Below are 25,286 nucleotides of genomic sequence, written 5' to 3' on the forward strand. Positions count from 1 at the left end.
TGTTTATGTGCATAATCTCCTTTAAACTTTCTGAAGAGACTGATCCACAATTCTTTGAACTTAAGTTCTTATATTAACAATATCTGTTAATGTTTTATATTCAACTTAAATCATTACTTTGTGACCTTCACCTAGTTCTGTTACTATGGGTTAAATTGTATAAACTTAGTTAAAATAGTTGCCAGAACTTTTCCAACATCCTCAAATAAATAAATGTAAAAGATTCATGAATGGGCATCAACGGGAGCCATTAACTGATGTTGTGTCATTAAGCCTTGAGGACCATTAGTTAACTCACACTGTTTATGTGCAGCACCATTACAAGCAAGTCACATGTGGACTGAGGGAAATGGATCCACAGCACAATCTCTCCCTGTCCCTTCAATGTTCAGTTTTTCTTCTTCTTTCACCCTCACCACTCTAACCCACTAATTGAATGCTTTTGCAAACAGCCTGCAACTCCTTTATTTAAATGTGTGAACTGAATTTTCAGTGGAAACACACGTCCCTGTTCATGCAGGCAGAACCCCAGAGATTACCCCTGGCTGTTGGCAAATACTCCTGGACAGTTTAAACTCTCCTTGTTGCCACTTTCAGTTTCAGCCTATGAAGCACAGCAATTGCCATTCAGACTTTATCAACATACATAATAATTTCAATGTCATTTTAATGCTGTGGTTTTCATATCTTCTACTTCCATGTTTTGTTAGGGAAAAAATTCTCTGCAGAGTATAGTGAGGCATCTCTAATGCCAATGTTAAATTGTACCTATGTTTTGTACAGAGTAATCTGGCTGCTGGCTGTGTGGGACTGCTGAGCACACTGCCTGTGTGCAGGGGTTCCATAGCAAAGGACACAGCAATCCTTTTGTGCGTCAGCAGTAGCCGTGTATGGCCTGAACCTTATGTAAGTGTTCAATATATGGACAGGGATGTCTCTCCACCAGGTTCTCCCCTAATGGTGTTGCCACAAGGTCGTCAGAACTGCATTTCAGTGCTTGTATGCTTTGTGTATGTTCTCCAGTGATCCCTAGGCATTTTGCTGTCATGTTCGCCTGTCTTCCCAAGAGCAGGCCTGGAGGGGAGGTCCAAGGTGATGAAGGGTGCCAGGGAAGACTAACAGTGGAGAATACAAGGCAAGAGATGTGGAGACTTTTGATATCTTAACTTTCTGTGGCAATATGCTATATGTTATATGCATTGCCAAAAGCTCTTATAATCTGGAAACTTCATTTGTGCCAGTGAAGAAGCTCTGCATGAAATTCTCAGTACTCTATGGAAAAAAGAATACAAGCTTTTTTCTGTCTAAATCCAGCTGGGTAATTTGGCTCTTGGAGAAGTGATGCTATGTGTGCTTTTTCTTACACAAGGAACATCTAAACTGTGTTTGTGTGGCTTGACTTTGTTTAAACTTCACTATCAAATTGAAGGTACTTTTGGATTGTTTTGTCTGGTATCCTTCTGAATAATATCCTCAGGGTGATCTTCCATGCCTTATGTGTGTAGTACAGTTGTGTAAGGTAAACTGATAAGATAGATACTCCTGTGTTTCTTTTCAGTCTTGTTTGAAACAAGTTGAAAAGATGTTGAAGCAATGTGTACAGTGAAACCATATTGTGAAGAAAATTCCTTGTACTCTCCCCAGAATATAAGTAGGAAACATGTTCACTCTCCAACTACAGTACAGTGCAGCTCCCTATATATACCAAGAGAGTTTTCTACCATCTTGAAAAAGTATGTGTGTGTGAAAGAAAGGAATTCTGTCTGCAACATGTTAGAGAATTTGTTTGGACAGGTGTAACCCTTGTAATGATGCCAAGATCATTGGAGACTTGTGAAGATCTGCTGGCTAAGTGCTGGTCACTCAATCAGCTGGAACCTTAGGAAGGTTTTATTTATATATCAAATTTATTTCCAGTATTTTAAATTAGGTTAATAAAGACAGTACTTGCAACTTGCCCTTCTCTATATTTTACATGTATTCACCTAATTTCTTGCTAACTTACTGAAAAATGTAGTGAAAAAGGAGAGCAAATAATAGCTTAGTTTAATGTTAGGGTCTGTGTCCTAAGATACAGAAAGCAGGCTGGAGCAGGTCTCTAGAATAATGGCATGAATGTAATCTGAACTTTAGGTTAAATCATATATAGAGATAGATATTACTTCTGTGTTTATTTATGTATATGGATCTTGGTGGGCAGGAGGATCGTTGGGTTGTTTGCTTCTGTGCATGTGTGCATCCACTTTGAAGTAAATACTGCTTCCTGTGTTGGGAAAGTAGAGCAAACCATGGTTGATGAAGTGGAATCCCCACATCTGATGTTGGGTCTACTGCAGTCCTCTCTTACTGTGCAGCCCCATGTAGGCAGTTGGATGAAAAAGAACAGACAAATCAACATTCCTTTCCCTGAACTCCCCAGCATGCCTCAGCTGCTTTCACTCAGCTCCAGAAAGGAGAAATGAGACTAAAAGGAGCCACTGGTGAAGTGCTTGCTAATTAGTAAAACTTCGCTGCATGCAGAAAGCAAAAATTAAAGGAATATATAAATGGTATTGAAATTTCAGAATTTCAGTATGTGAAAACTTAAAGCACCGACAGAGATTTATTTCAAAGCTTTTAACTAGTCATGTACTTAGAAGAACAAGTTTTTTCAGGATTTTCAAAAGACCAGAACTTGTCAGCCTGCTTATGCTGCCAGTTTTTGTATAATAAGTTCATTGACCCTGTAGACAGTCTGAGTGTTTTCTGAGTTACCGCTTTATCTAATTTGCATGATTTTAAAGCTGCTGCTTGCTAGAAAACAGTCTAGTGAGGGCACTCTTTGTAAACACCCTTTTGTATAACTTGTTCCTTTGGGTAAGGAGAGGGGAAGATCAGGAGCAGCAATCAAAAATAGAATAAATAAAAAGTTATTTTTATGCTTTCATAAAATATTTCACAAAATAGTTTCTGAGTAGTTTGATGGGATTTCTTTTGTTTTCACCCAGATAAACACAATTTCACATGCGAAAAATGTTGTACTTCAATAATGAATGTGTAATTACATATTGTTACCAGATAATGTAGAGGCCTACAGTATAAATGGATTTGAGAAGGATTAGAGAAATTAATGGATGATACAGTCATGGAAGAAAACCAGTGAAAGCTGGGAGTGTATAATGATGAAAGGCTTGCTTCATGGTTGTTCTTCCTCTTTTTGCCTGTAAGCCTCAGTCATGGCCATGAGAGAGAAACCTGGTCTAGATCCATTCCTATGTTTGCTCTGATTTTCTTGCTGTTGTTTAAAGTCTTGCTGTAGAAGACAGTGGGGCTGCACTTGAGAACCAGATCTTTGTACAGAGCATTGTTTTGTATCAGCCCTTGAATGCCTAGAAGCAAGAACCAGCCATTATATCCTGGATTCTTTTATGTTCTTCGGAGGGAATTCTGAATGAGAAGTCAGTGAAGAGCAAAGATTAAATCCTTCCTGCTCTTTACAGAATTTAATGTTTATGAGTGCATACCTGGTCTGTGTTACGAGAGTATAGATAGTATAACAATATAGACAGATACTTCCACTTATGGTTTCCACAGTAAATGGTAGGGTGTTTTAGAGGGTAAGTGGTAAGCTGATGATTAGCTCTGAAAAGTATCATGCTGCAGCCAGCTGCCCTGCAAAAAAGAGTCAAAAATCCAGTGCCATAAGTTGTGATGCATTGTTCATTATTGTAATTTGTGTTTGTGCTATGTATTGATTTGAATTTCTGAAAAAAATAGTGTTTTTTTGAATACAAGTTGAACTCCGTATTCAATACAAGTTGAACTACCACTGTTTATTTAGTGTCAAGATCTCTGTATATTAAATCTGTCATTTACTCTGCAGCCCCAGCAATAGTTGCATGGATGCAGTGTATTGCATGTTAATGCTTGGAATCATCAGTGGGGTGAGGCTGCTTAAATTCTGTGTTGTTGTGGAAAGTACTCTTCATAAATATGTTCTTCCTTAAAGGTCCATATAGCTTTTCCTATCTGTTAAATTTTTTAGTGTACTTGGAATTACCTAACAATGGGATTTGGTAATGAAATATTTTAGGGCAATAAAGAGGAAGATGTTGAGGTGAAAATGATGACTGTTCAGGTATCATATATTACTTTATCTGTTGATATGCCCAAGGAGAAAAAATGCTGAAGTCTCTGTTGATATTTAATGTTATATCCTAGCTGTGATGCCTTATGGAACTCCTGTTGGAAAACAGCATCAATTCTTCTTTGTTTTTTTAAACATGACATAATTTGTTTTTAATAGAGTGCTACTGTCCTTGCAAGTGAAAAAAATGCTGCACAAGAGGAGCGAAATAGTGTAAAAAATCAAGTCAAAGAGCTGATGGAAGAAAATGAACGGTTGAAGAGAACACTTACTGAGCTAGAGAGGAAAATTGAGGAGCTGCACAAACAAATTGATAATATGAAAGGAGAAGAAAATTCAGTGAAGGAAAAATTAAAGACATATGAGGTAAGTTAAGAAAACAAGCCCCTTAAGTAGTCTTCTGCTTTGCAATGGATTCATTGTAGAATAAAAACTGACTAAAAGGAGGATGGACAGTGCCATAGGAAAGGGTAAGGAAAATCAGCAGGTTGTCAAGAAGCAGGATGCAGTTAGCTGACTTGTAGGAAAGATTTTCCCATTGAAAACCAGCGGAAAACCAAATCACACCTTCAGACAGACCAGAGCGAAAAGACTTTACAGCTCAGTTTACTTGTCAGATTAAAGGCCTGGCCACTGTTTCTGAATGTATCAAATTGCATCATTGCAGGAAGAGAAGCAACAATTAGAAGAAGCTTTGAAACGTGCTGAAAAGGAGGGAAAAGAACTGTTAGTATTAAAAGAAACTTTGGAAAGCCAGCTAGAAGATGTGCAGGTAAGAGCAAGAAAATTTAGATAATTTAAATTATCAAAATTGTATGTACCCCTCAAAAGTGAGGTACATGTAAATTGCTAGTGCTACTTTTTTAATTGAATAGATGTTTTCCCCTGTTGCCTTCAACATAAATTTTACATTTCTGTTCTGAAAATCTGAAAATGAAACTTGTCTCTGAGTGGATTAAAAGCCAAGGAAAGACTGTGTTAACCAGCATGTTCTCATGGTTCAGTTAATTAAGGCAAAAAGAAAAAATAACAACAGCAAGAAAATTCTTTGTCTTTAAAATTGAACGTGCTTCAAGAATATAAGGTATTAACAATATGGGTGAGTTTTGTTTCCACAAAATGATGTTTTTAAGTTGATGTTTCTTGTGACTTCATGAATAAGTGTTTCATCTGAGGCTTTTGGTCAGGCTTGGTTTTTGGTTGTCTTCTCTTTTTTTCTTTTTTTTTTTCTTTTTTTTCATTTTAAATCTGTTTATCTGCTCTCTCTCACTGATTCTCCTCGTTTGCATGTCTGTATCACTGATAGTCTGCACAGTCACTGTAGGGGCACATTGCTCATCCCTGGCTTGCATTTAGCACACTCCCCTAAGAACTCCCTTCTGTCAGTCTGACTCAACCTTGCTGTGTAACATGGATCAATGCACCGTACACATCTCCTGCATCTTGATTAGCTTTGGCTCGAGATGCTTGAAAAATGTGTTCTTTTTTTTCTGTTTATGCATCCTTCAGGGCATCGTGCCAAATAATACTGCCTCCAAGCAGGGTCTCCAAATGAAAGAATTCTAGGGAAGGTGGCAGGAGAGTCTGTCTTGACATTTTATTCACAATTTACGTCTGAATTCTGGCACACTAAATTTAATCCTCTTTCTAATTCTACACTCTTGTCCACCGGATATAAGCACTAACAGACCTCAGGATGTAATCAGTGGCCCTTTTGTTTAGAACAATTCAGCCTTTCTGTCTTTAGAGTTGTTTTAATGAATAATGTTGTGCAGTAGGTTGATTTGGCCTTGTGTTACCATTGACAATTTAGACGACAAACTCTGGCACTGTAATAATGTGTATCCCAGTGGAAATGTAATTCCTGACTCTCCCATCTTGCTTTTTTACATAGCACAAATTACTTGTAATGGTGGTCTAGTATAAGAAAGACAATGACGATACCAATAGAACTGTAACAGTTACTGGAAACAGCCATGTTTGTTCCTCCTCCATTCTGGATTTCTAATCTGAAATGTTGGAGCTGGTGTGCACTTAATTGTAATAGACTGTTTGCATTAGTGCTTTCATCTAAAATCATCCTCTATACTGAAATTTTGTTTATAGGTGCTTAAGTGAGGAGTATTTTTGTAGCATTTCGTGTTGTGTTCTAACCTCTGTTCTAGGGTAGCCACCTCTGTGTAGGGTGGTGTTTCAGGAAATGAAATACATCTCAACATTTTTGTACCATTGAGAAGTGAAATGACCTAATTATTATCCCTTTAACCATAGTATATATGGTACTGTGATATCTTTAAAACTAACAATTATACCAACGTGTATGGCAGTGTCAAGTAATATGTGCTTTTTAAATTAAACAATCAGAACATGGGATCCTTTCAATGGGTAGAAAAATAGGAAGTTTATCTTTTCATTGTGGTAGATAATGGTAGGCATCTAGAATTAGCATTGCAGAGCATTGTAAGTTGAAAGACATTTTTAATTTTCAGTTATCAGCTAAGATAAATTACTAATTTTGTAAAGAGAACATTCAACTAGTATTGTTTGGAAAAAATGGAGAAATATCAGAATAATCTTTTAGTTTAGTGTGAAAACAAATGACTCCTTTTCATTTCCCCCATTTTGTTCTCTTTTCATATAATGGCACTTTAGCTTCTTCACAAAGTAATTAATTGCCACTAAGTATTGGCTTTAAATTGGCAGCTGACAGGCTGTTTGCCTGACTTGCAGTTACACTGTGACTGGCCAGCCAATTCCACTGAAAAGTGCTGAAGGCTTTTTGTACATGAAGGGCACTCAAATTAGAGATTATACTTAAATTGACCATTGAAGCTGTCCTATAAATTTCAAATCCAGATTTCAAATAATGAAATTCAGTATAGTGTACTGAATGGGCAGACACCAAGGAAACTGCAGCATTTGGATAGTTGGTAGCGACATTCCCATGGCATCATGGTTTTAATACTTGAGTTAAGAAAAGAGGTATAAATGGACATTCAGTTGTTTCTAGCATGATATATCAGTGTTTGTCCTATACTAGCTAGCAAACTGTAAAACCTAAAATTTGTCTTAATTTTACAGCAGCTGCTGGTATTACTGTGTTAAGTAACATACCTTTAAGGCATTAGAAAAGATGATCTACATTTCATGATATATATTTTTTAATCTACTGCAGGAGAACATCCGTTGCGTTTCACAGGAACGACAGCAGATAAGTCAGCAATTAAAAGATGAAACTCAGCAGAAGGAGCAGTTAAAGCAGATAAAGAATGAAATGGAGAATGAACGATTGCAACTAATTAAGACTGTTGAAAAGTTACAGGAGGAGGTATGAGTTCACCCGCAAGAGGCTGCAGGGATCTGAGTATTTAACAGATAGAAGTGAATGAACTGGCAAATTGTAAAGAGTTATACATTTTTAAATGTATTAAAGAAAGTAGAATACGAAGTTTAATATTAGTTTTTTTAACCTAGAAGCTCTTATTAAAAGCTTTTCAGGGCTGGAACGATGACTGGAACACCACTATCACAAAATGGCATTGTAAACCAGTTCTGTATAAACCAGATCCCAGATCTGAGTTCAGTTCTCATGTACAGTACAGTGGTATTTCAGAATTTTACAGCTGATGCTCGAAATTTCTGCATCAGATTTATTGTGCTGTCTGTGTGTAAACTGTACAGCTAATACCAACATGCTGAAGTGTAGCTGTGCACTTCATTGTGTCACTCAGCTGGAAGAACTGCTGACAGACAAAAAGCATGTCTTGTCACACATGCGGTTAGAAATTAACTTTACTGTTTTGTGTTTTCCCACTTCTGCATATAAATTAATTTATTTGGGAATGTTTGATAAATTTTCTCTTTGTAACTACTGAGCTGAATACTGAAGCTGGAGGGAAAAAAACTTGCTATATTAAACACAATGGAACCTTTTGTATATGTACTTTTTGCCCAGATGTCTGAAATGGTGGAGATCTCAAGAACATCAACTCTAGAGCTTCAGAGCCAGCTTGATGAATACAAGGAGAAAAATCGCAGGGAATTTATAGATCTCCAGAGGCAATTGAAGGAGAAAAATATTGAGGTAGAAAAATCACGCCTGATGAACATAAGAATGCAAGATGAGGTAATGACTCATAAATTCAATGACGAATTCTCAACTTTGACCTAGAATTCAGTGCAGGCAGTTTTCAAGATAATGAATGTTTGTTATCATGCTTTTGTGTACTCTCATGTACATCATGAGAGGCTGATCTCAGCAGGCTTTTGAGTTTGATTTTTCATGGTGATGATCAGCATGTTATTTCTGCTGGGGAAATGGGGGTTCCTGTTTAGGACATATAAATGCAGTGTTTGACAAATGAATGCACCTCAAGTGATATGACAGGGATTCCACTGATGATCTGCTGATCTTTAATGCCTGCTGCTGGAGGATTGAGAATTTAGAAATGTTTTTGATTAGGAAAAACTCACCAGTTATTTAGGAAAAACAAACAAACATGCAAAAATACATTCTTCTCTTCTTTCATATGAGCCAAGGTGCAGCTTTAAACGACAAAGGTTTCTGTGCAACCAAGAATCATCCAGTCTTGAGTGTCTGCCTCGTTATATGTAAATTTTGCCATAAAGACAATCCAGTCTTTTAAAAATTTGCATATACCTGCTCTCCAGTTGGAAAAACTATGAGAATACATTGGTCACAGATGTTTTCTCTGTCCGGAATGTTTCAGTAGTAGGATTTTTCCAGTTTCCTCTCCCCTTAGAAAATTTGTTTTAAATTAAATTTACAAGAACAGCAATAGGAGAAAGAGTAGTTCCTCTATTTTGTTGTGTCTTCCTTCTATATTTATTCCAGTTTCCTCTCCCCTTAGAAAATTTGTTTTAAATTAAATTTACAAGAACAGCAATAGGAGAAAGAGTAGTTCCTCTATTTTGTTGTGTCTTCCTTCTATATTTATTCCATTCAGGGATGGCGAGCCTTTGTAAAGGGATGAAGACTCTTGATGAGAAATGAAAGATAAAACAGTGATTTTGAGAACATAGCTCTTGAGTTGAATGAAGTTGTATTAATACATACATCAAATATGTAAATGTATGTTTATGCAGTGTAAACACTCTGTGTTTGCAGTTACTAAAAATAATTCTAGTGTCATCTATTACAATTACAAAACAAATACAGAGAAAAAAATTAAAGCGCAAAATAAACTATTATTTGACAAAAAGATAATCCAAACAGTATACAAAGGACAAAATAGTAGTAACTGTGGAATTTGACATCTCCATGAGGCAATATGCTAGGGCTTTAAAATGTAATATGGCAACTAACTGCAAAAGAGGAAGCAAAATATAGGAAAGGCAGGTTAAACAGCTGACTTTCTGTGAGACTAAATATCCAGGAAAATTGAAACTCTTTATTACCACTATCTTCTTTGTGTTTAACAAGTATAAATAGTCCTTCCACTGAACATGAAAGTCTGTTGTCTATCAAAATTATCCTGGCTAGGTGTCACAGTGCACAAAAAAATACCTTTTCTGAGAGTCTTATCAAAAGCCAAGGATTGTAATGATCATGGCAACATGAGTATTATGTTGGTCGAGTAGAAAAACAATACATCAGTCTTGTGAGGCAATATGGGAGTTCTTCACTGCTGCATCTGTTCTGGGTTCTGTGTGGATTCACAGAAGATACTCATCTTGAAAGCTGACAATTCAATGTCATTCTGAAACATTAAATGCATATAAAAGGATATTAATGTACAAATCCCTGCACTTAGCCAGCTGTTCACCAAGTCATGCAAGTGTCAGGACTTAGAACTCTGAATGTTCACTGATACATTATTTTAGCTTCATTACTAAAATAAGCACTTGAAACAGAGGAAGAATGTGGAAAACCGTTAAGGAAAAAAAACTTTCATCCTATATTATATATCTCTTACAAGTTAAGTTACACACACAAGGAATGGTCATGATTTCTCCTAAAACCCCTCTCACTAATTATATATATATTTAAAGTACCATGAAGGTTTTCCAGATAATACTATTGAGGACACACAGTTGAATAGGGAACTTTTGTCCTCAGCAGGTAGCTCAACTGTATCTAATATCTAAAGAACCACACCATGGATAATTTTCAGTGTAAAACATGTAGCATGAAGCATGTCATCGTAGGTCATAATCCAAGTTTATTTTCTTGGTGCCATCTTGTGGATAAAACAAAAATTACTGTGAAAAGCCAGTAACTTGGTGGAATTCCTGTCATGCATCCAGATCTGCTGTGTTTGCAGTGAGTCCCCTTTACTGCCATCCCTTGTTTATAGGAAGTACAAAGTGTATTCCCATGATCTTATTGCTTCAGATGCGCCTGATGGAAGAAAACCTGAGGGACCACCAGAGAGCTCAGGATGAGGCAATAACAAAAACTCAGTTACTGGAACAGACTGTGAAAAGTTTGGAGTATGAACTGGAGGCCAAAAACCACTTAAAAGATGATCGGGCGAGACAAATCAAACTAATGGAGGTAAAAGACATTTGTATGGGTTTGTTTCTTTTTTGAAGAGATGAAAGTAATTTTGGTGTTTCACATGGATTCTGCTTGGAAGGAATCAAAATAGCTTCATGTTGTTGAAAATCCTTGTAGTATTACTGCAGAAAATAATGTGGTATATTTTAAAGGTGATTTGTTAGCATATCTATTGTAACATGATATGTTCTAAATTAGAATTTTCTCTCGTAATTTTAATTAACTTCTTTTTAATTTATTTTATCTAGAGCTTGTCATGAAAATTAGCATTACTTTCATTTCTAGGCCCATCATTCAGAACTTCAAAAATATTTAAAAGTTTTAGCCTTTGATATCAATTCGTTTCAGGAGTCTGAATAACATTGTAACTCTAACTTCTTACAGGGCATCATAACTGTTCAGTTCAACTAGGCTGTCATTTGACTTTCATAAACAAACATTTCTATGTCATTGTACTCAGATAAACAGAAATTTGTCTTTCAAATATATAATGTAATGCAGACACTCAAAGTCTCAATAGAAACATTACAGAATTTCTCTTATATTCTTGAAATTGTTTGGAGTGATAAAAAAAGGAAACAAAATGTTTATTTTATGTCTGTCAAACAAATTTACTGTAAAGCCTTATCTACCTGCCATGTCTTTTGCTGTGTGTTTTGAGGCATTTCAGTTTCCAAGCTTAGTCTTTCAGACACTATGGGTCCTTGAAGTTTAAAGAAGAACGCCCTGATAGCAATCTGAAGAGGATGGAAAATGATAGCAATCTGAAGAGGAAAGTAGTGTGTTGAGGTTGCTTTTCTTTGTTCCACTTAGGACAAGTTGTCTCACCTGGAACTTGAGCTTGATGAAGAAAAGAATAATTCAGATTTGTTGTCTGAGAGGATCAGCAGGTGCAGAGAACAGGTACTTGAACAAGTCTTCCGGCTTTTGTTTAATGATTCTATGAAAAAGTGTTATTAGGATCACAATCAATATTGATCAACTATATAATGATTAGCAATAGGGTTTATATGCTATACTTGAGCATAGCATGTAAATCCAAAAAACCCAAGGTTCACAAACATGATTAAATATGCTCCCTCCACATCATCACAGACCATTTTTCCAGTTGTTCTAACTGGAAAACAGGATGTATATAAAGACTGAAGACCAGTAAGCCTGTTGTGAAGAGTCTCTTACATTGAAAGATCACAATTTTAATCATACTGAAAAGTAATTCAGCATAATAGACTCTTAATTTCAAAGAAGGAAGAGGAGGAGCTTTAGGAAATTGTGGAATTACTTAGTGAAATCAGCTGAACCAAGGATGCTAGCCAGTTTCAACAGAGAGGAAGCTTTATTTTCATTACAAGTGTAAAAACTGATTAAGATATGTCAAAGGCAAGACAATTGGAAAGTATTTTCCACATGAAAACATCAGTCCTTTGTTTGAGAAGTGTAATGTAAGTTGATAGCCCAGAAAGATGAGAAGAAGGATTTATTATTGAGGATTTATTAATGTCTCATGGGGCAGAAAATGTAGATAAATACTTGCCAAGCTAAGTGAGACCTATTATAGCAAGTCAAACACGTAACAAAAAAATAACAAAAAAAAAGGCTTTTGTCTGTGTAAGTAGAGGGAAGAAGTTGTGGAGACTGTATGGTGAGGCCTCAGTCAAAATAAAAAGTAATCCAGGTATTCCCTCTCAAATAAAGGAACATTTTACCTCTGTCTTCAATAAAGTTCGTGAATGTGCATGTGGGGGAATTGGAGTGAGCGGATCGGAAATGAGACCATTGAATTGGAAATTACCAAGTCTTAGGAGAATTAGGAGTTCATTGGTTTGAAGACAGAGGCCTTAATAATATTATTCATGATTTCTGAATGAACTGACACAAGAAATTATAGGTCCTATAATAAACTATAAAGTCTAGGGCCTGATTACTGCAAAAGTAGCCAGACATCCATGGCTGAGTAGTCAGGATCATGCAAATGTTGTAATAGTTCAGGGAAAGAAATACAGTGATGTGGCTGTCTTGGAATATCGTGGCCTAGATAATATTCTTTGCCTTATTTTTGCTTTCTTAAAGCTGTGAAACTGATGCATAACTCATTGCAGCACATCTGCTGCTGTAACTCTGCATGAAGTACTACAGCTCACAGTAATTTCCTAGAAGCTCAGGGGACAATTAGCATTGGGACACCCACAATAATCTGTTCTGTTCTCATTTCTTCTTCTCCAGAAAAAAAAAACTACTGACATTCTTTTGAGTAGCTGTAGCTTCAGAGGGAGAACAGAAAATAAAATCTTAGTTTCTGTGTCTTTTCAATGAAATTCTGTGTTCCACTGAGACAGCTAGGAGTTTAAAGTGAGGTAGAGCTCAGCTTTCTCTCACACATCCTTGAAGCATGAAGGCACCATTACTGCTTTGTTTGAACTCAGGTTACTGTGATTCTATTTGATTGGAATAAAGACTTTCTGCTATTGTTCCATTGATATTGTCCAGACTCCTATAGTCTCCTATACAGACTCAGTGGGTGAAATAGAATGTAAAGGACCTATAATAATGTGGGGTCAGGCTGTTGTTAAAGCAGGAAGCCTTTAATACTGGATTCTGTGCTGTGTTGTAAACCTGGGATAAAAGAACTTTAGTCATAGCTGCTATGGAAGTTAATTTGCTAACTGAATGGAAACCTAAAATACAGTTTGGTGACTAAAATGTTACATAATGGGTAAAAGACGTATTTATTTTGAGGTCTGGAATTTCTCATTTCACACATGAGTTATAAAGGTTGCTTTGTTTTGATTTTATGCCAGAATGACTAAGTAGTCAAATTACTAAAGAGTATTTCAGGGTCTGCTAAGCATTTATAATGACATGAGAAATTATAATGGATTTATTTTGGTAATATCTGTATTCCTCTACATTTTTAAAACTATTATTATAAATATGTTATTTTAACATACTGATAATGAATTATAATACTGAAATTTCCAGTAAAAACAAATTTAAACAACTGTTTCTATTTTACATAAAGCTGAATGTTTGAATAAAACATTGGCAAGACTAATAGTTCACATTTCTCTTGCCATGAAATGTTATTCTTTTTTAATTTAAACAGCCTTTTCAATCTGAATGACTGCATGACACACTGTTTTCATCTCATTTTGTGTTGTTCTCAAGAAGCACCACAGCAGAGTGGAAACAGAAAAAAAATTTGGGGAAAAGTGGGTCATATCCTATTAGTTTTTAAATGATAATGTATTATCAACTCTAGAAAGACCAAAATACTCAAGCCACACTACTACAGACATACGGAAAGCTAGAGCACTCAACTGCTCTTTGAGTCTAAAGTGAGCAGGGACAGGACATATTTTAATAAGTGACTTTTTTCCTATGAACAAGTGAAATGAAGTATCTCTTGCCGTATTGACTTCGCAAACATAATTGAAAAACCCTCACAATACCCTCATCAATTCTTGTGCTCTGTGAAAATGTGAGCAAGAGACTATTGATTTCAGAGTTGTTTCCAGTAAGGGTGAAAAATTATTAGTTTTCATGATGATTTTAGAATAAATAGATAAAATTGTACTGACCTGCATCATTCACTTCCTTTTGGTCGTGTTCCCAGTGGAGAGTTGGATACCTGCTCTTTAGCTGGCACTGGCTGTAGGAAGCAAAGAAATGAAAATCTGAATATGAAGATTGTTTTTCAGTTTTGAAGCAACAAAGGGATCTGTTTAGCTTTAGCTTTCTTCTTGATTAATCAGTGTTTTTTTTGATCACATACTTGGAAATTGTCTAAGACATATATATATATATTTGTGTATATATGTATGTATGTATATGTGTGTGTATATATACATGTGCTACTTAGGAATTAACAAGAAACATACGCTGCAAACCTGTTACATAGTGAACAATACTGATGTTCAATAATAATCTAATTTATTATTAGAAATCAAATTGCTTTCACTGTAATGAACTGAACAGCTGCTTTTAATCTTAAAGCTGGCACAAAATGATAAGGCTTTGTAAAATCTGATACAATTGCTTTTCTCAATTCTTTGTTATTGGCATTCTTCAAATCCAGCTGTGGTAAATGTTGCTTTAAGCTGCAGAAATATCTATTCTTTTAGCACAAGTATTATATATTAGACATAATTAGACATATTAGACACAAGTCTCATATATTTCCTATATATCATGTATAGGAAAGGTAGAACATGGAACATAATGTCCCACATGGTACATACACAGAGTATGGCCATGAAACCGATACACTTTACAGCTGTGAAATAAATGGAATTTCAAGCACATTTTGGCAGACAACTGCTTTTCTCATTTGTGCATATTAATTTTGTGTTTACTGTTGAAAAACATAAAAAGATAAAACAGTTTATATCTTCTCCAGCAAGAATTTTATCTGCTGCCCTTTCCTTTTAACAAGCTCTTGTATATATTTGCATGTAGCTTTCTGATCCTAATCAGATTTAGCACTTTTTCTCTCTCCCACTACCTTTCTGTGAGGTCGCTTTTACCAAGAGGTGTCCAACAACAGGAGCAGTCATCTTGGAAATATAATAATTGTCCTCTAAATAATTCCTTAGTTTGAATCTTGGGAAGGCTGCACAAATTTGTTACAGCCTCTGAGCACAGTAAGAGCACAGTAGAACCTCAGAGTGGTCCATTAAGCAAGTTCCTACATAAAACAAAACCCCTTTCTTCAGTTAACAGCTACATGTTTAATTAGTCATTCATTTTACCACAAATTTAGCTGTATTTTTTCCTGTCTTGCTAAAGCAATTACAGCAGAATAAATTCTATGTAATCCCTCACATTATAACTTTTTTCATCTCTTTCATTAAAAAATACAGCTATTATACACATGATTCTAATTTGTCTATAAAATAATACTTTACTATATAATATTTTACTGTATAACATATAAAACACTGTTATTATTAGGCTTCCATGTGACAATGAGAGCTTTTAAGCAATTACTCAGCTGTTGAGAACACAGCCACATGCTGCCATTGGTATTCTAGGAGCTGTTATGACTTTAGTTTTCAGGAATGCCTTCTACTCTTCTGTTCCCATCCTGTGACATAACATATGCAACTGCATGCATTGCTGCCATTATTTGTATTCATATATCAATTTTCAGGTTCCAGAAACAGTGCAAATTACTTCCTTTAACCACGATTAACTGAAAATGTTTCTTTTAATATTATGATGTGGTTAAAAAATAAGGCCTAGGGTAAATTTTCATCTGCTGTACTTGTTTAACCTTCACATTCTTAACATTGCTTTTGGATTTTTTTATGCAAGAATTCCCAAGGGCTTTTGAAAGACCTTTACTGAGATAAATCTGTAACTGAGATTTGCTTAACTGGGATGGTGTGTTTATGCAAGTTCTTATGTAACTGATGTAAAGCAGGGAAGAATGCTGCGGCCACTGGAATCTTTATCAGTCTGTTTCTTTGCAGGTACAGTAATTGATACAGATATTCACTGTGTTCCCCAGATGATATCTATCATAATAAATCCTGTGCAGTGTAAACCACAAATGCTGTGGTAACATTTACTGTGCCTGCAGAAGCATTTTAGGGATTTGCGGGGAGTCTCAGAAAAGATTGGAAGCAAGATAAGTATTTCAATAGACGTACAAACTTTGTTCTTTAGCACCAAAGTTTCAGTAGCAACTGTTAGGCAGTTTAGAGTTTTCTTTGCCCTCAATTTTTTTTCCAATCAAATCCAATAGTGAGGTAAAACAAACTAATTCTGCACTCTTATCTTGCATCTCTATTGAATAGGTAGCTTTTTAACTTCTTTACACATGGAGAATATATCTTCCTTGTGGTTGTTGAATGTGGAGCAGAAATATTAACAGAAACTGTAGACAAAGCTGACTTTTAACAAAACAAGCAAAACCTACCCCCTCTCCAAATCTAGAGGTTGGTGCCCCTCCAGTACAGCAGACATAAAATTGACTGGAGGAGGGGAGCGATGTTTGTATCCATCATGCAGCAGTCTGTTGAAAAAGAGCTTTTACTACTCCCATACATACAGAAAACTGCAGTTCTCTGTGGAGTGTTTCACTGAGTTCTAGGCACTTGTCTGCAGGTACCAGCTTGTGTTTAACAAAGATAAACTTAACTTTGACTAGTCAGCAGCTTAAAAGTAAGGTGCTGTTTTAGAGATTCAGACTTAAGTATGAAAACAACTGGAAAAGATGTTTGAAGATGGATGTGATGTTCCAGAACTCAGTGTCCTGCCACATGATGTGTCCCTTATACAACAGCTTAGAGTTCAGTTCCTTGCTATAGAATGTATATGGTAAACATCAACAATATCCAATGTGGATGTGAAGTGCCTAGAACAAGTATTGGGAATAACATGGACTTCCTGAAGCAGAATTTTTTTTCAAGATTGTATCTGTAAAACTCATCTGACATCATGTATATGTCTTGAGTTCTGAGAAAGAACATATTGCTTATTGCATAGGTATATGTAGTTTATATGTGTGCATACACACGGTATCATATAGATAAATGTTATTTAAGTCTCTTATTAAAATTTCTGTCTTCTTTCTCTAATAGATTGAACAAATGAGGACAGAGCTACTTCAGGAAAGAGCTATAAAGCAAGACTTGGAGTGTGACAAAATTTCATTGGAAAGACAGGTAATTATGACTGGTTGTAAATTACCAGTTTTGGAGGAGCTGTTCTGCCAAGGCTTAACAGTACTTCAGGAACACTGTTGAATATATATCAAATAATTGTGATTTTAGTTGAGTGTTTTCTTCTGTAGTAGTAAATAATTCTTCTGCCGTTCAGTGGTCTTTGAAAGCAAGATTACTTATCATAGCCCTTAGGTGAGACCCAGAGGGAAGCTGTCTCAACAAGTCATAGTATTATTTAAAAACTCAAGAATATAAAACAGATTGTAATGGGAATTTAGAGAATGTGTTAGTACAACACACCTAATTAGGTGCCTTCAATTATGTGACATTGATCTCATCTTAATAGTTTGAGAAAAAAGAATGCCACCTACTGGTATATACTATGTGCATTCTTATAATTTAGTTCTGAGTTTCCTGTCATAGTCCTTTTTGCTGTTTTTGAGACCTGAGATCATGCTTTGAATTTCTCTAACAAAGAGCTTTGGTTTTCTGTTCATCATGTAACTCTTTATTTGTTGGTTTTTGGTTTTTTTCCTGTCAACTCTTTGACTAGGTTCCCATTGAACACCTGTATTACCTAGCCTCAGAAAAATCTTAGCAAAAAGTTTCCTTTTACAAATATTTTTCAAACTATTTTTGTAGTAGGAGTAGCATCAGAGAGTTAAGAAAGGCAGGGGAACACCCCAGTAGCAGCTTTAATAAAGTAAAGTGGTATTGGATGTAAATAATTCCTTTGTCTACTTGTTCTAGCCATACACCAGTGATTTACAGGGCAAGAACACAGAATTCTACAAAAGAATTGGGTGGAACATAAGACAGATCTGACAAAGTATTGGGGAAAAAAAAGGCATATTAAAAAGTACTGCTGGAAGGGGCTTTCAAACTGTCTGAGGTTTAAGGGTCCGTTTATTCCTAAAACTTAAACCAAAGCTGAACAGTAAATTCTTTTCAATAAGCCACATTAGTAGAAAATTTGTTTGTAGTAAACTGTAAAATCTCAATTACTTTCCATGTTCACTAAATACTATATTGATCACTGTACATACTGATACATGTTTTCCTGGAGACATGAATTTGGTGTTAAGGTGATATTTGTCAATCTGAGTAATTGTGTATTAACCAAGTGTGTTCCAACTATAGAACAAGGACTTGAAGAGCCGAATCCTTCACCTGGAGGGCTCTTACCGATCCAGTAAGGAGGGACTTGTTGCTCAGATGGAGGCAAGGATCACAGAGCTGGAAGAGCGACTTGCAAATGAAGAGAGGTAAAACCAGTTATATCAAGATCAAAACATGCACATTTATGTTTATTATTATTATGGCCTCTTGCTAATATTAAATTTATTACAACTAACTTGGGATTTTTTTCACCAAATTAAAATGGTTACTGTTTCATAAAAGTATTGCAAATTTTCATTTTGGCTGCAAGCACAGTAGCAGTTTGTCTTAAAATTTAAAACTGGGCACAGTGCTAACATGGTTCCATAGTTCCTTATTTTATAAAATGGAACAGACTTAGAAATATTAACTGTACCTTGAGACATCTACTTTCATGTTCGCTTTTTGTTGTTCTTAGAGGCATGTATTTTTGTTGCAAAATGTTGCTGTAGTGACAGAAGAAGTTCTCCTTAGTCATTTCTACTTATGAACAAATTTCTCAATATGTTGCATGCATTCAGTAAGTCCAAGCAGGGAGCCTAAGTGTTTATTTAATTTTTAAAAGTTTGTTAAGAAATTAAATTAACAGGATTTGGAGTATTTCAGTTCCTTTTTTACAAACCTGTCTTTTGTTGGTTTTGTTTTTCCCCTAGGGATAGAGCCAATTTCCAACTAAGTAACCGCAGACTTGAGAGGAAAGTGAAGGAGTTAATGTTGCAAGTAGATGATGAACATCTGTCACTGACTGATCAGAAGGACCAGGTAGAGGGAAAGACTAACATGCAAATATCTGATATTAATCCTACTAGCATAAACCATCATATGTAAAAGATACAAGATGAATGGAGGTAGATTCTGATTACTCTGTTTATGAATTCCCATTTAGTGATATTTGCAGCTGCTATTGCTTCATGTGCTTTTTTCTAATACTAAATTGTTATTAATTGTGAAAATTATTAAAAGAAAGCCGTTACAGAAGCAATGCTAATTTAAGAAATAAAGCAAATAACAGAGAGTAATTGATCCTATAAATACACCAACAAGTAACATATTCTGTCTTGCCACCATAAAATCTTGTTTTAAAAAAAAGCCATTTACTGTTAAATATGGGCTGTAAGTCTAAACACACACTGATGTTCTAATAGCAATGTGTTCTACCATTACTGGTGGTCTTTGTTGATTAAAACATGGATTGTTTCAGCACATGAGCCAACAGTTAATATTCTGCCTGGAGAATGAACAGTGTGTTTCAAATTGCAGACATCCATTAGAGGAATGATCTTTAAAAATCCTCTGGGTTTTTGAAATGTATCTTATAGTATCTGTCTGTTAAAGTTTCTTAACTTAGACACCTTTTTAACTCTGTCGTAATTGATTACCAGCTCTTGCTATCACATAATACTGTCTTACTCTAGTGAAGCTCTCTTTGCTTGTTGCTGGTTTTTCTTTGTAAAAAAACCATATCACATTATTTTTCTTAAAGTCTAATGCTGACTTTCAAATATTTCTGAAGCAGAGGATTACAGTGTCACTACACTGGCAAAGTTTTGTCTTTATTCTCCCTCTCATAGATGCTGGAAGAATAAAATTCCTTTATTAAAATAGTCCTCTAATCAGATGACATGTAAATATTGCAGTTGAGTTTGCGTTTGAAAGCAATGAAACGTCAAGTTGAAGAAGCTGAAGAAGAAATAGACAGACTGGAAAATGCTAAAAAGAAACTTCAGAGAGAACTTGAAGAGCAACTAGACATAAATGAACAATTGCAAGGACAGCTTAACACTGCAAAAAAAGAATTAAGGTAGGATGAGTTGTCAGATCTTCCAGTTCTGTATCACATCACTTCTCACACATTTGACCACTTGCGTCTGTAGTCCATAAACTGGGGCTTTCTCTACAAGTTTGTCACCAGCACACACAGTTTGACACAGACCTGTCAAACTCTTTAGGTGTCCCAGCCTTCTTTCCCAGATCTCCCTTCTGAATAAAGTCATTGAGGCAGGGAATATAAAATGGAAAAAAGTGGTGGGACTTGACACTCTTACCATTTGTAACAGTAAAAATTTCCCTAATGGCTGAGAGGTACAGTCATCCTGTGTTAGTTTTCCTTGGCCATCTGGGAACATCCAGTGTGCAAAGGTTACAGTTTCCTCTCTCTGCCACTTTAGTTAGAGGTACTTGAAAATTTGATTGTTCTATCCCATGCACGTTTCATTCATGTAAGATGTCTATGATTAACTGCCCCTGCCCAAGTACTTTGACATCCTTCAAAAATGTAAATCCTGCCTGTCAATGTTTAAAGCTTTGTGTGTTCTGTGTGTAGATGTGGTGTTTTAATAGTAAATATGTGTGGTTTTGCTTTAGTAGACTGAAGAAGTCACCAAGTAAAGTGTTGGCTGATTCTGATGATGATGACGATGACGACGATGATTTCAGCACGGATGGTGATAGTCTCTGTGAAGTACCTTCAGGAAATAATTTCTCAAAAGATGATGACACAAAAATCTAAATAAGTATGGATTCAATTGCTTGAAAGTACTGGAAGAATAACAAATTATCAAGAAACTCGATATTCTAGAAGCCAAATGACATAAAGGGATTTAAGAGTTGGGAACATAATGTTTCCATCCATACTGTGCCATTTTCTTATTTAGATCTCCACTGTTTATTATAGAAAATAGGATTGCATTATAAAACAGCTATATATATATATCTATATCTATATCTCTATATATATATATATATATATATAAAACTGCTAATGAAAATGTGGAGATAATGTTTCACATTGAAAATGGGATTTTGCAAAATTCTGTTTGAGTAAAAAGCCATCTGATAGTAATTCAAAATTAGTTTTTAGTTATCAAAAGCTTTTCCCTAAAATTAAGGAAACTATGGAAGATTATTTAATAATTGTAAGTAAGGGGAAATCATGTAAAAAATGTAAATATTTTAAATTTGATCTTTTTATTGACTACTTTAGTATTATTTTGTAAAGTTTCAAATATTATATAAATCAGTTTGATATGTAAAATCTTAAGGTTTCTATTGAATGCTATGTTTGGATTTTCACTAAGAGGAAAACAGATGAAAATTAATACATTTCATGCATTACAGAGCAGATTCATAGTTCCTGGGCCAGGAAGTATATTTTGAAACCAGTATAAGTTTTATTGTATGTGTTCTGTATATTAGAGGTCAAATGTTAATCCTGCCTGTTGACTTTAAAAGGACCATCTCATCTACACGAGAGAGGCTTGGCTTCAACTTCTTTGTGAACTTAATTTGGGAATCCTTCTGTTCTTAGTAAGGAAGGGTGAGAGTGATGTCAGTTCTTACTTGGTATCTTTCATTTCCTGAAAGGAAGTCAGATCTGTCAGAGGCAGAATGCTATAGGCCTGCTGATTTCAGTACATTGGGACAATCTTGTCTTGCAAGTTTCTAAAGAGTCCCACTTGTTCCAGTAAAATTAGTTGTGGTCTTTGAAATAAGTACATGCTTGAATCTGTTAATTGATATGAAAATTTTATGCTGCTGGCAAGAAATTGCACCAAGGAAACAGAAAGCATGTAATCTGATTTTTCTTCTGGACCTTTTACTTGTGATATATTGCAGTGCAGGATCACGTCTGCAGATATATCTGTCTATTCAACAAACTTTGTGGGAAATTTAAAAGAAAGAGCACTGAGGTTTTTATTTTAAAAACATTTTCTATTTTGTTGCTAAAAATATTTTTTTGCCATTTGTGTTACATCAGACCGGTTTTGCTCCTTTGCAAACCTAGAATTCTAAGGAAAGGTCATTACTACAAAATGTTGTTAATAAACCATGGTTAGGTCCTTTCTATGTATCAGTATTTGTCCTCAGTTACAGGTTAGCGAGCACTTCATTGATTTGAGCAAGTAACCATGGAATTGTAAAAAAAATACTTTGAACTGAAGTTGCTGGGAGCTTCCATTATTCCCACAAAGGAATCTGCTGCACAGAACAAATCTAACAGCTCTGACAGTGAGGCTGACAGATGTGGTTAAGGCAAAAGTCCTGACAACGGCAGTATCCATTTTCATACAGTTACATGAGATGGAACTCCTGCCTGCGAGGTCAGAAATGCATTCCTGCATAGCAGATCAGACTCTTTGCTGTGTAATTCCCTTCAACTTGCTTTTGATAATTTGAGTTACATGGGAAATAATAGGAACGGCATAGTTGTAATACTTTGTCTCTGAATCTTATATCTTTTCCAGTAGCAGACATAGGGAATTTTTTGCAGTATTGGCATTACTATTTTGACATCACAGGAACAGCCTTTCATCCAAGAAGACCCGTGCTACACTGTACCGACAATCATCATAGAAACTGCTGTGATTTATTTGTTGTTTCATTTGCATGTTTATGTAGACATTTACTTCAAGCAACTGATTCCAGTCTCCAGTACTCTATCCTGTAATGTTCATAGATGACTTCTTTCAAACCACTGGAAAAAAAATCACTTAATATTGCATCTACCTCCAGTTACACTAAACTGTAAAAGAAAAATTCACTTAAAATAAACAGTCAGTGCTCTCAGTTCTACTTTGTGCATATAGCTTGATATGACAGTTGAATTTCATAGAGAAGACATGTTTAAAACATAACAAGAAAATAATTATCTGGGAAATTATGGATGCTGTAAACAAATTTCTGCATTTTATTCTCTTTGGATAGCTACTTTCTTTGTAACTTGTAAAGCAGGTGGCAGGTGTACATCTAGAAGGCTCCTCATTTTATCTAGAAGGAGGAAGACACTATCATTGCAGACTCCTACTTGCAGCAATCCTTCTTAGTGAACCTCCCTCCCCACCTGTGTTTTCAGAAAAAGGACTTGTCATTAGTTTGTTCATTTGACTTGCCAGTGGCATTTCCCCTTTAAAATTCTCAAATAATATTACTGAAAGTCTTAAGACACTGAAAAGGATATTTCAGTTCATTCAGCAAGCAGCTGGTAGCTCTGTTTCTCGTTACATGTTAACTATGGTGATGGTAAAATTATCTTCATTGACACAAACAAAATTTTTAAGAGTTTATGGTCATCTTATTTGTTCACTTCACCTCCTGTTTGCTCTGATCAAAGCTCATCTTCAGTCAAAGTTTAGTTTAGAAAAATTTCCTGTTTCTTTCATGTAATCTATTTTTAAATTAATTTCAGAAGAAGCTCTTGACCCATAAAAGGAAGCAAGAGGGGGGTATATATAAAGAAACAGTTACAAGACATTCAGTGCCTAGAAGTTTGTATAAACATCAGAGTTGCCAGTATATTGCAGAGACATGGCTTGAATTCTGAGCTGTAGAGAACTTCAGTTTTCTTCCACAGTAATAAATATCTCTTAAACAAACAGACCCAAGCTAAATCATGTTTTATATTAGCCTAAACTGATGACTTTTATAGTGGATGCTTGTCTCTCAGTGTAAGTAATCTATAGTGAACAGTGAACTTTTTGTCCTTTCTGGCCTTGGTTTTCTGAGTCTGTTTTTGTAGATAGGAGAAGACAAATTACTTCTACAAGAGTTTTTTATGTTTTAAATCACCAACATTTGGCAAGTGCTCCAAGATCTTTGCATGGTAGCTTCTATACAGTGCAAAATATGTAAATGTTAAACAGGTGAAGAAAATCCTCCTGTCCTCCATAGACTCCTCACTCACTAAGCAATGAAATTAAAGATACTCGTCACAATAATGCATTTTAATGCCCTTGAGTTTAGAAGGCATCCCTTTTCATAAAAGCATTAAGATCTTTCAGACATCACAACTCTTGTTAGTGCCTGAAGAAATAAAAAGTTGTCATCTTGCTATCCCCTGTACCCATTTCCCTGCACTGCACTTTATTTAAGGAAACTCCTGTACTATGCAAATACTTTAATTCATCACTGTGCTTTTTACTGTTCAATCAACCAGGCACGTTTTCCCCTCACAACTCTTGGTGATGAGACTGTAACTTGTTGATTAATCTGTGTATTCCTCTGATTTATCCTCTTCTCAACTTAATTCCCTTTTCCTGATTAAATAATCTGTTTTGATTTATAAATTATTTTCTAAACTGTTCCAGAAGCCATGTGTTTTCCTCATTTTTTACAGACCAGCTGTGTGCTTTGCTGAGTGAGCTACACAGTGCAATAGCTTCAGCTTTTACGCCTTTTCTGGATCACACAGCATATTTTAGTAATTAAATGTTGATTCTTTTAGCTTACTGGAGCTTTCTATCCTGTGAGTAGAGCTACACATTTCAGCTGCTTAATTTCTACCAACTGCACTTATCAAGTAACATTGCAAATTGTTCAAAGACTTTGCTGAAAGAGCAACATTCTTTAGAAACTGCCAGGGTTTCTAACACAGTTAATTTCTTCTTTTTTGCATAAGGTTCTGACTAGGTCACATGTTTAACCTCCTGACCCCTACTATGTTATACTGAGGGAAATTTCATTGTCATCTCAGAATTTACTCATGAGCACTGGGCTATTGAGAAAAAAGTATAGAAATTAATAGAAGGGGGGTTTTGTATTGCAGGCTTTTCTTTTAACATGTAAGAAAGGACAGACTTAAGAAGGGAAGTTCAGCAGACAAGGCCAAGTGCAGTAGTTTTCCTCATCTACCTCAGCAGCAGCATAGCAGCCTTTTAATTGTTGGTACCCATGAACCTTATCTGAGGTCAAACAGAGCAACTGTTTTATGTAAGCTGGAACATTTGATCTTTTCTCCACTTCTAATAACAATTTACTCCTTTATTTAGATCCTGAAGCTTCATGACATTAGCAGAAGAACAGGCAATATAAAAATTTA

At 35.5% G+C, this 25,286-nt stretch overlaps 1 protein-coding gene across 3 annotated transcripts in view; it reads left to right on the forward strand.

The window, feature by feature from the left end:
• Nucleotides 1–23,038, forward strand: part of CGNL1 (cingulin like 1) — a 54,912-nt gene extending 31,874 nt beyond the window's left edge. For 2 of the 3 annotated variants that reach the window (XM_088062968.1, XM_088062969.1), the window contains exons 9-19: nucleotides 4,286–4,492; nucleotides 4,794–4,898; nucleotides 7,302–7,454; nucleotides 8,082–8,252; nucleotides 10,482–10,643; nucleotides 11,460–11,549; nucleotides 17,231–17,314; nucleotides 18,455–18,579; nucleotides 19,126–19,234; nucleotides 20,110–20,273; nucleotides 20,837–23,038. In XM_088062968.1, coding sequence (XP_087919094.1) covers nucleotides 4,286–4,492; nucleotides 4,794–4,898; nucleotides 7,302–7,454; nucleotides 8,082–8,252; nucleotides 10,482–10,643; nucleotides 11,460–11,549; nucleotides 17,231–17,314; nucleotides 18,455–18,579; nucleotides 19,126–19,234; nucleotides 20,110–20,273; nucleotides 20,837–20,981 — 1,515 coding nt within the window. In that variant the 3' untranslated portion in view covers nucleotides 20,982–23,038. The remainder of the gene's footprint in view (nucleotides 1–4,285; nucleotides 4,493–4,793; nucleotides 4,899–7,301; nucleotides 7,455–8,081; nucleotides 8,253–10,481; nucleotides 10,644–11,459; nucleotides 11,550–17,230; nucleotides 17,315–18,454; nucleotides 18,580–19,125; nucleotides 19,235–20,109; nucleotides 20,274–20,836) is intronic. The other variant, XM_014251248.2, reaches the window with a different exon arrangement.
• Nucleotides 23,039–25,286: the final 2,248 nt, after the last annotated feature.

This window comes from Pseudopodoces humilis, chromosome 16 (genome assembly GCF_049639895.1).
Source record: "Pseudopodoces humilis isolate 2021_Gansu_Grassland_sample_001 chromosome 16, ASM4963989v1, whole genome shotgun sequence".
Classification (NCBI taxonomy): domain Eukaryota; kingdom Metazoa; phylum Chordata; class Aves; order Passeriformes; family Paridae; genus Pseudopodoces; species Pseudopodoces humilis.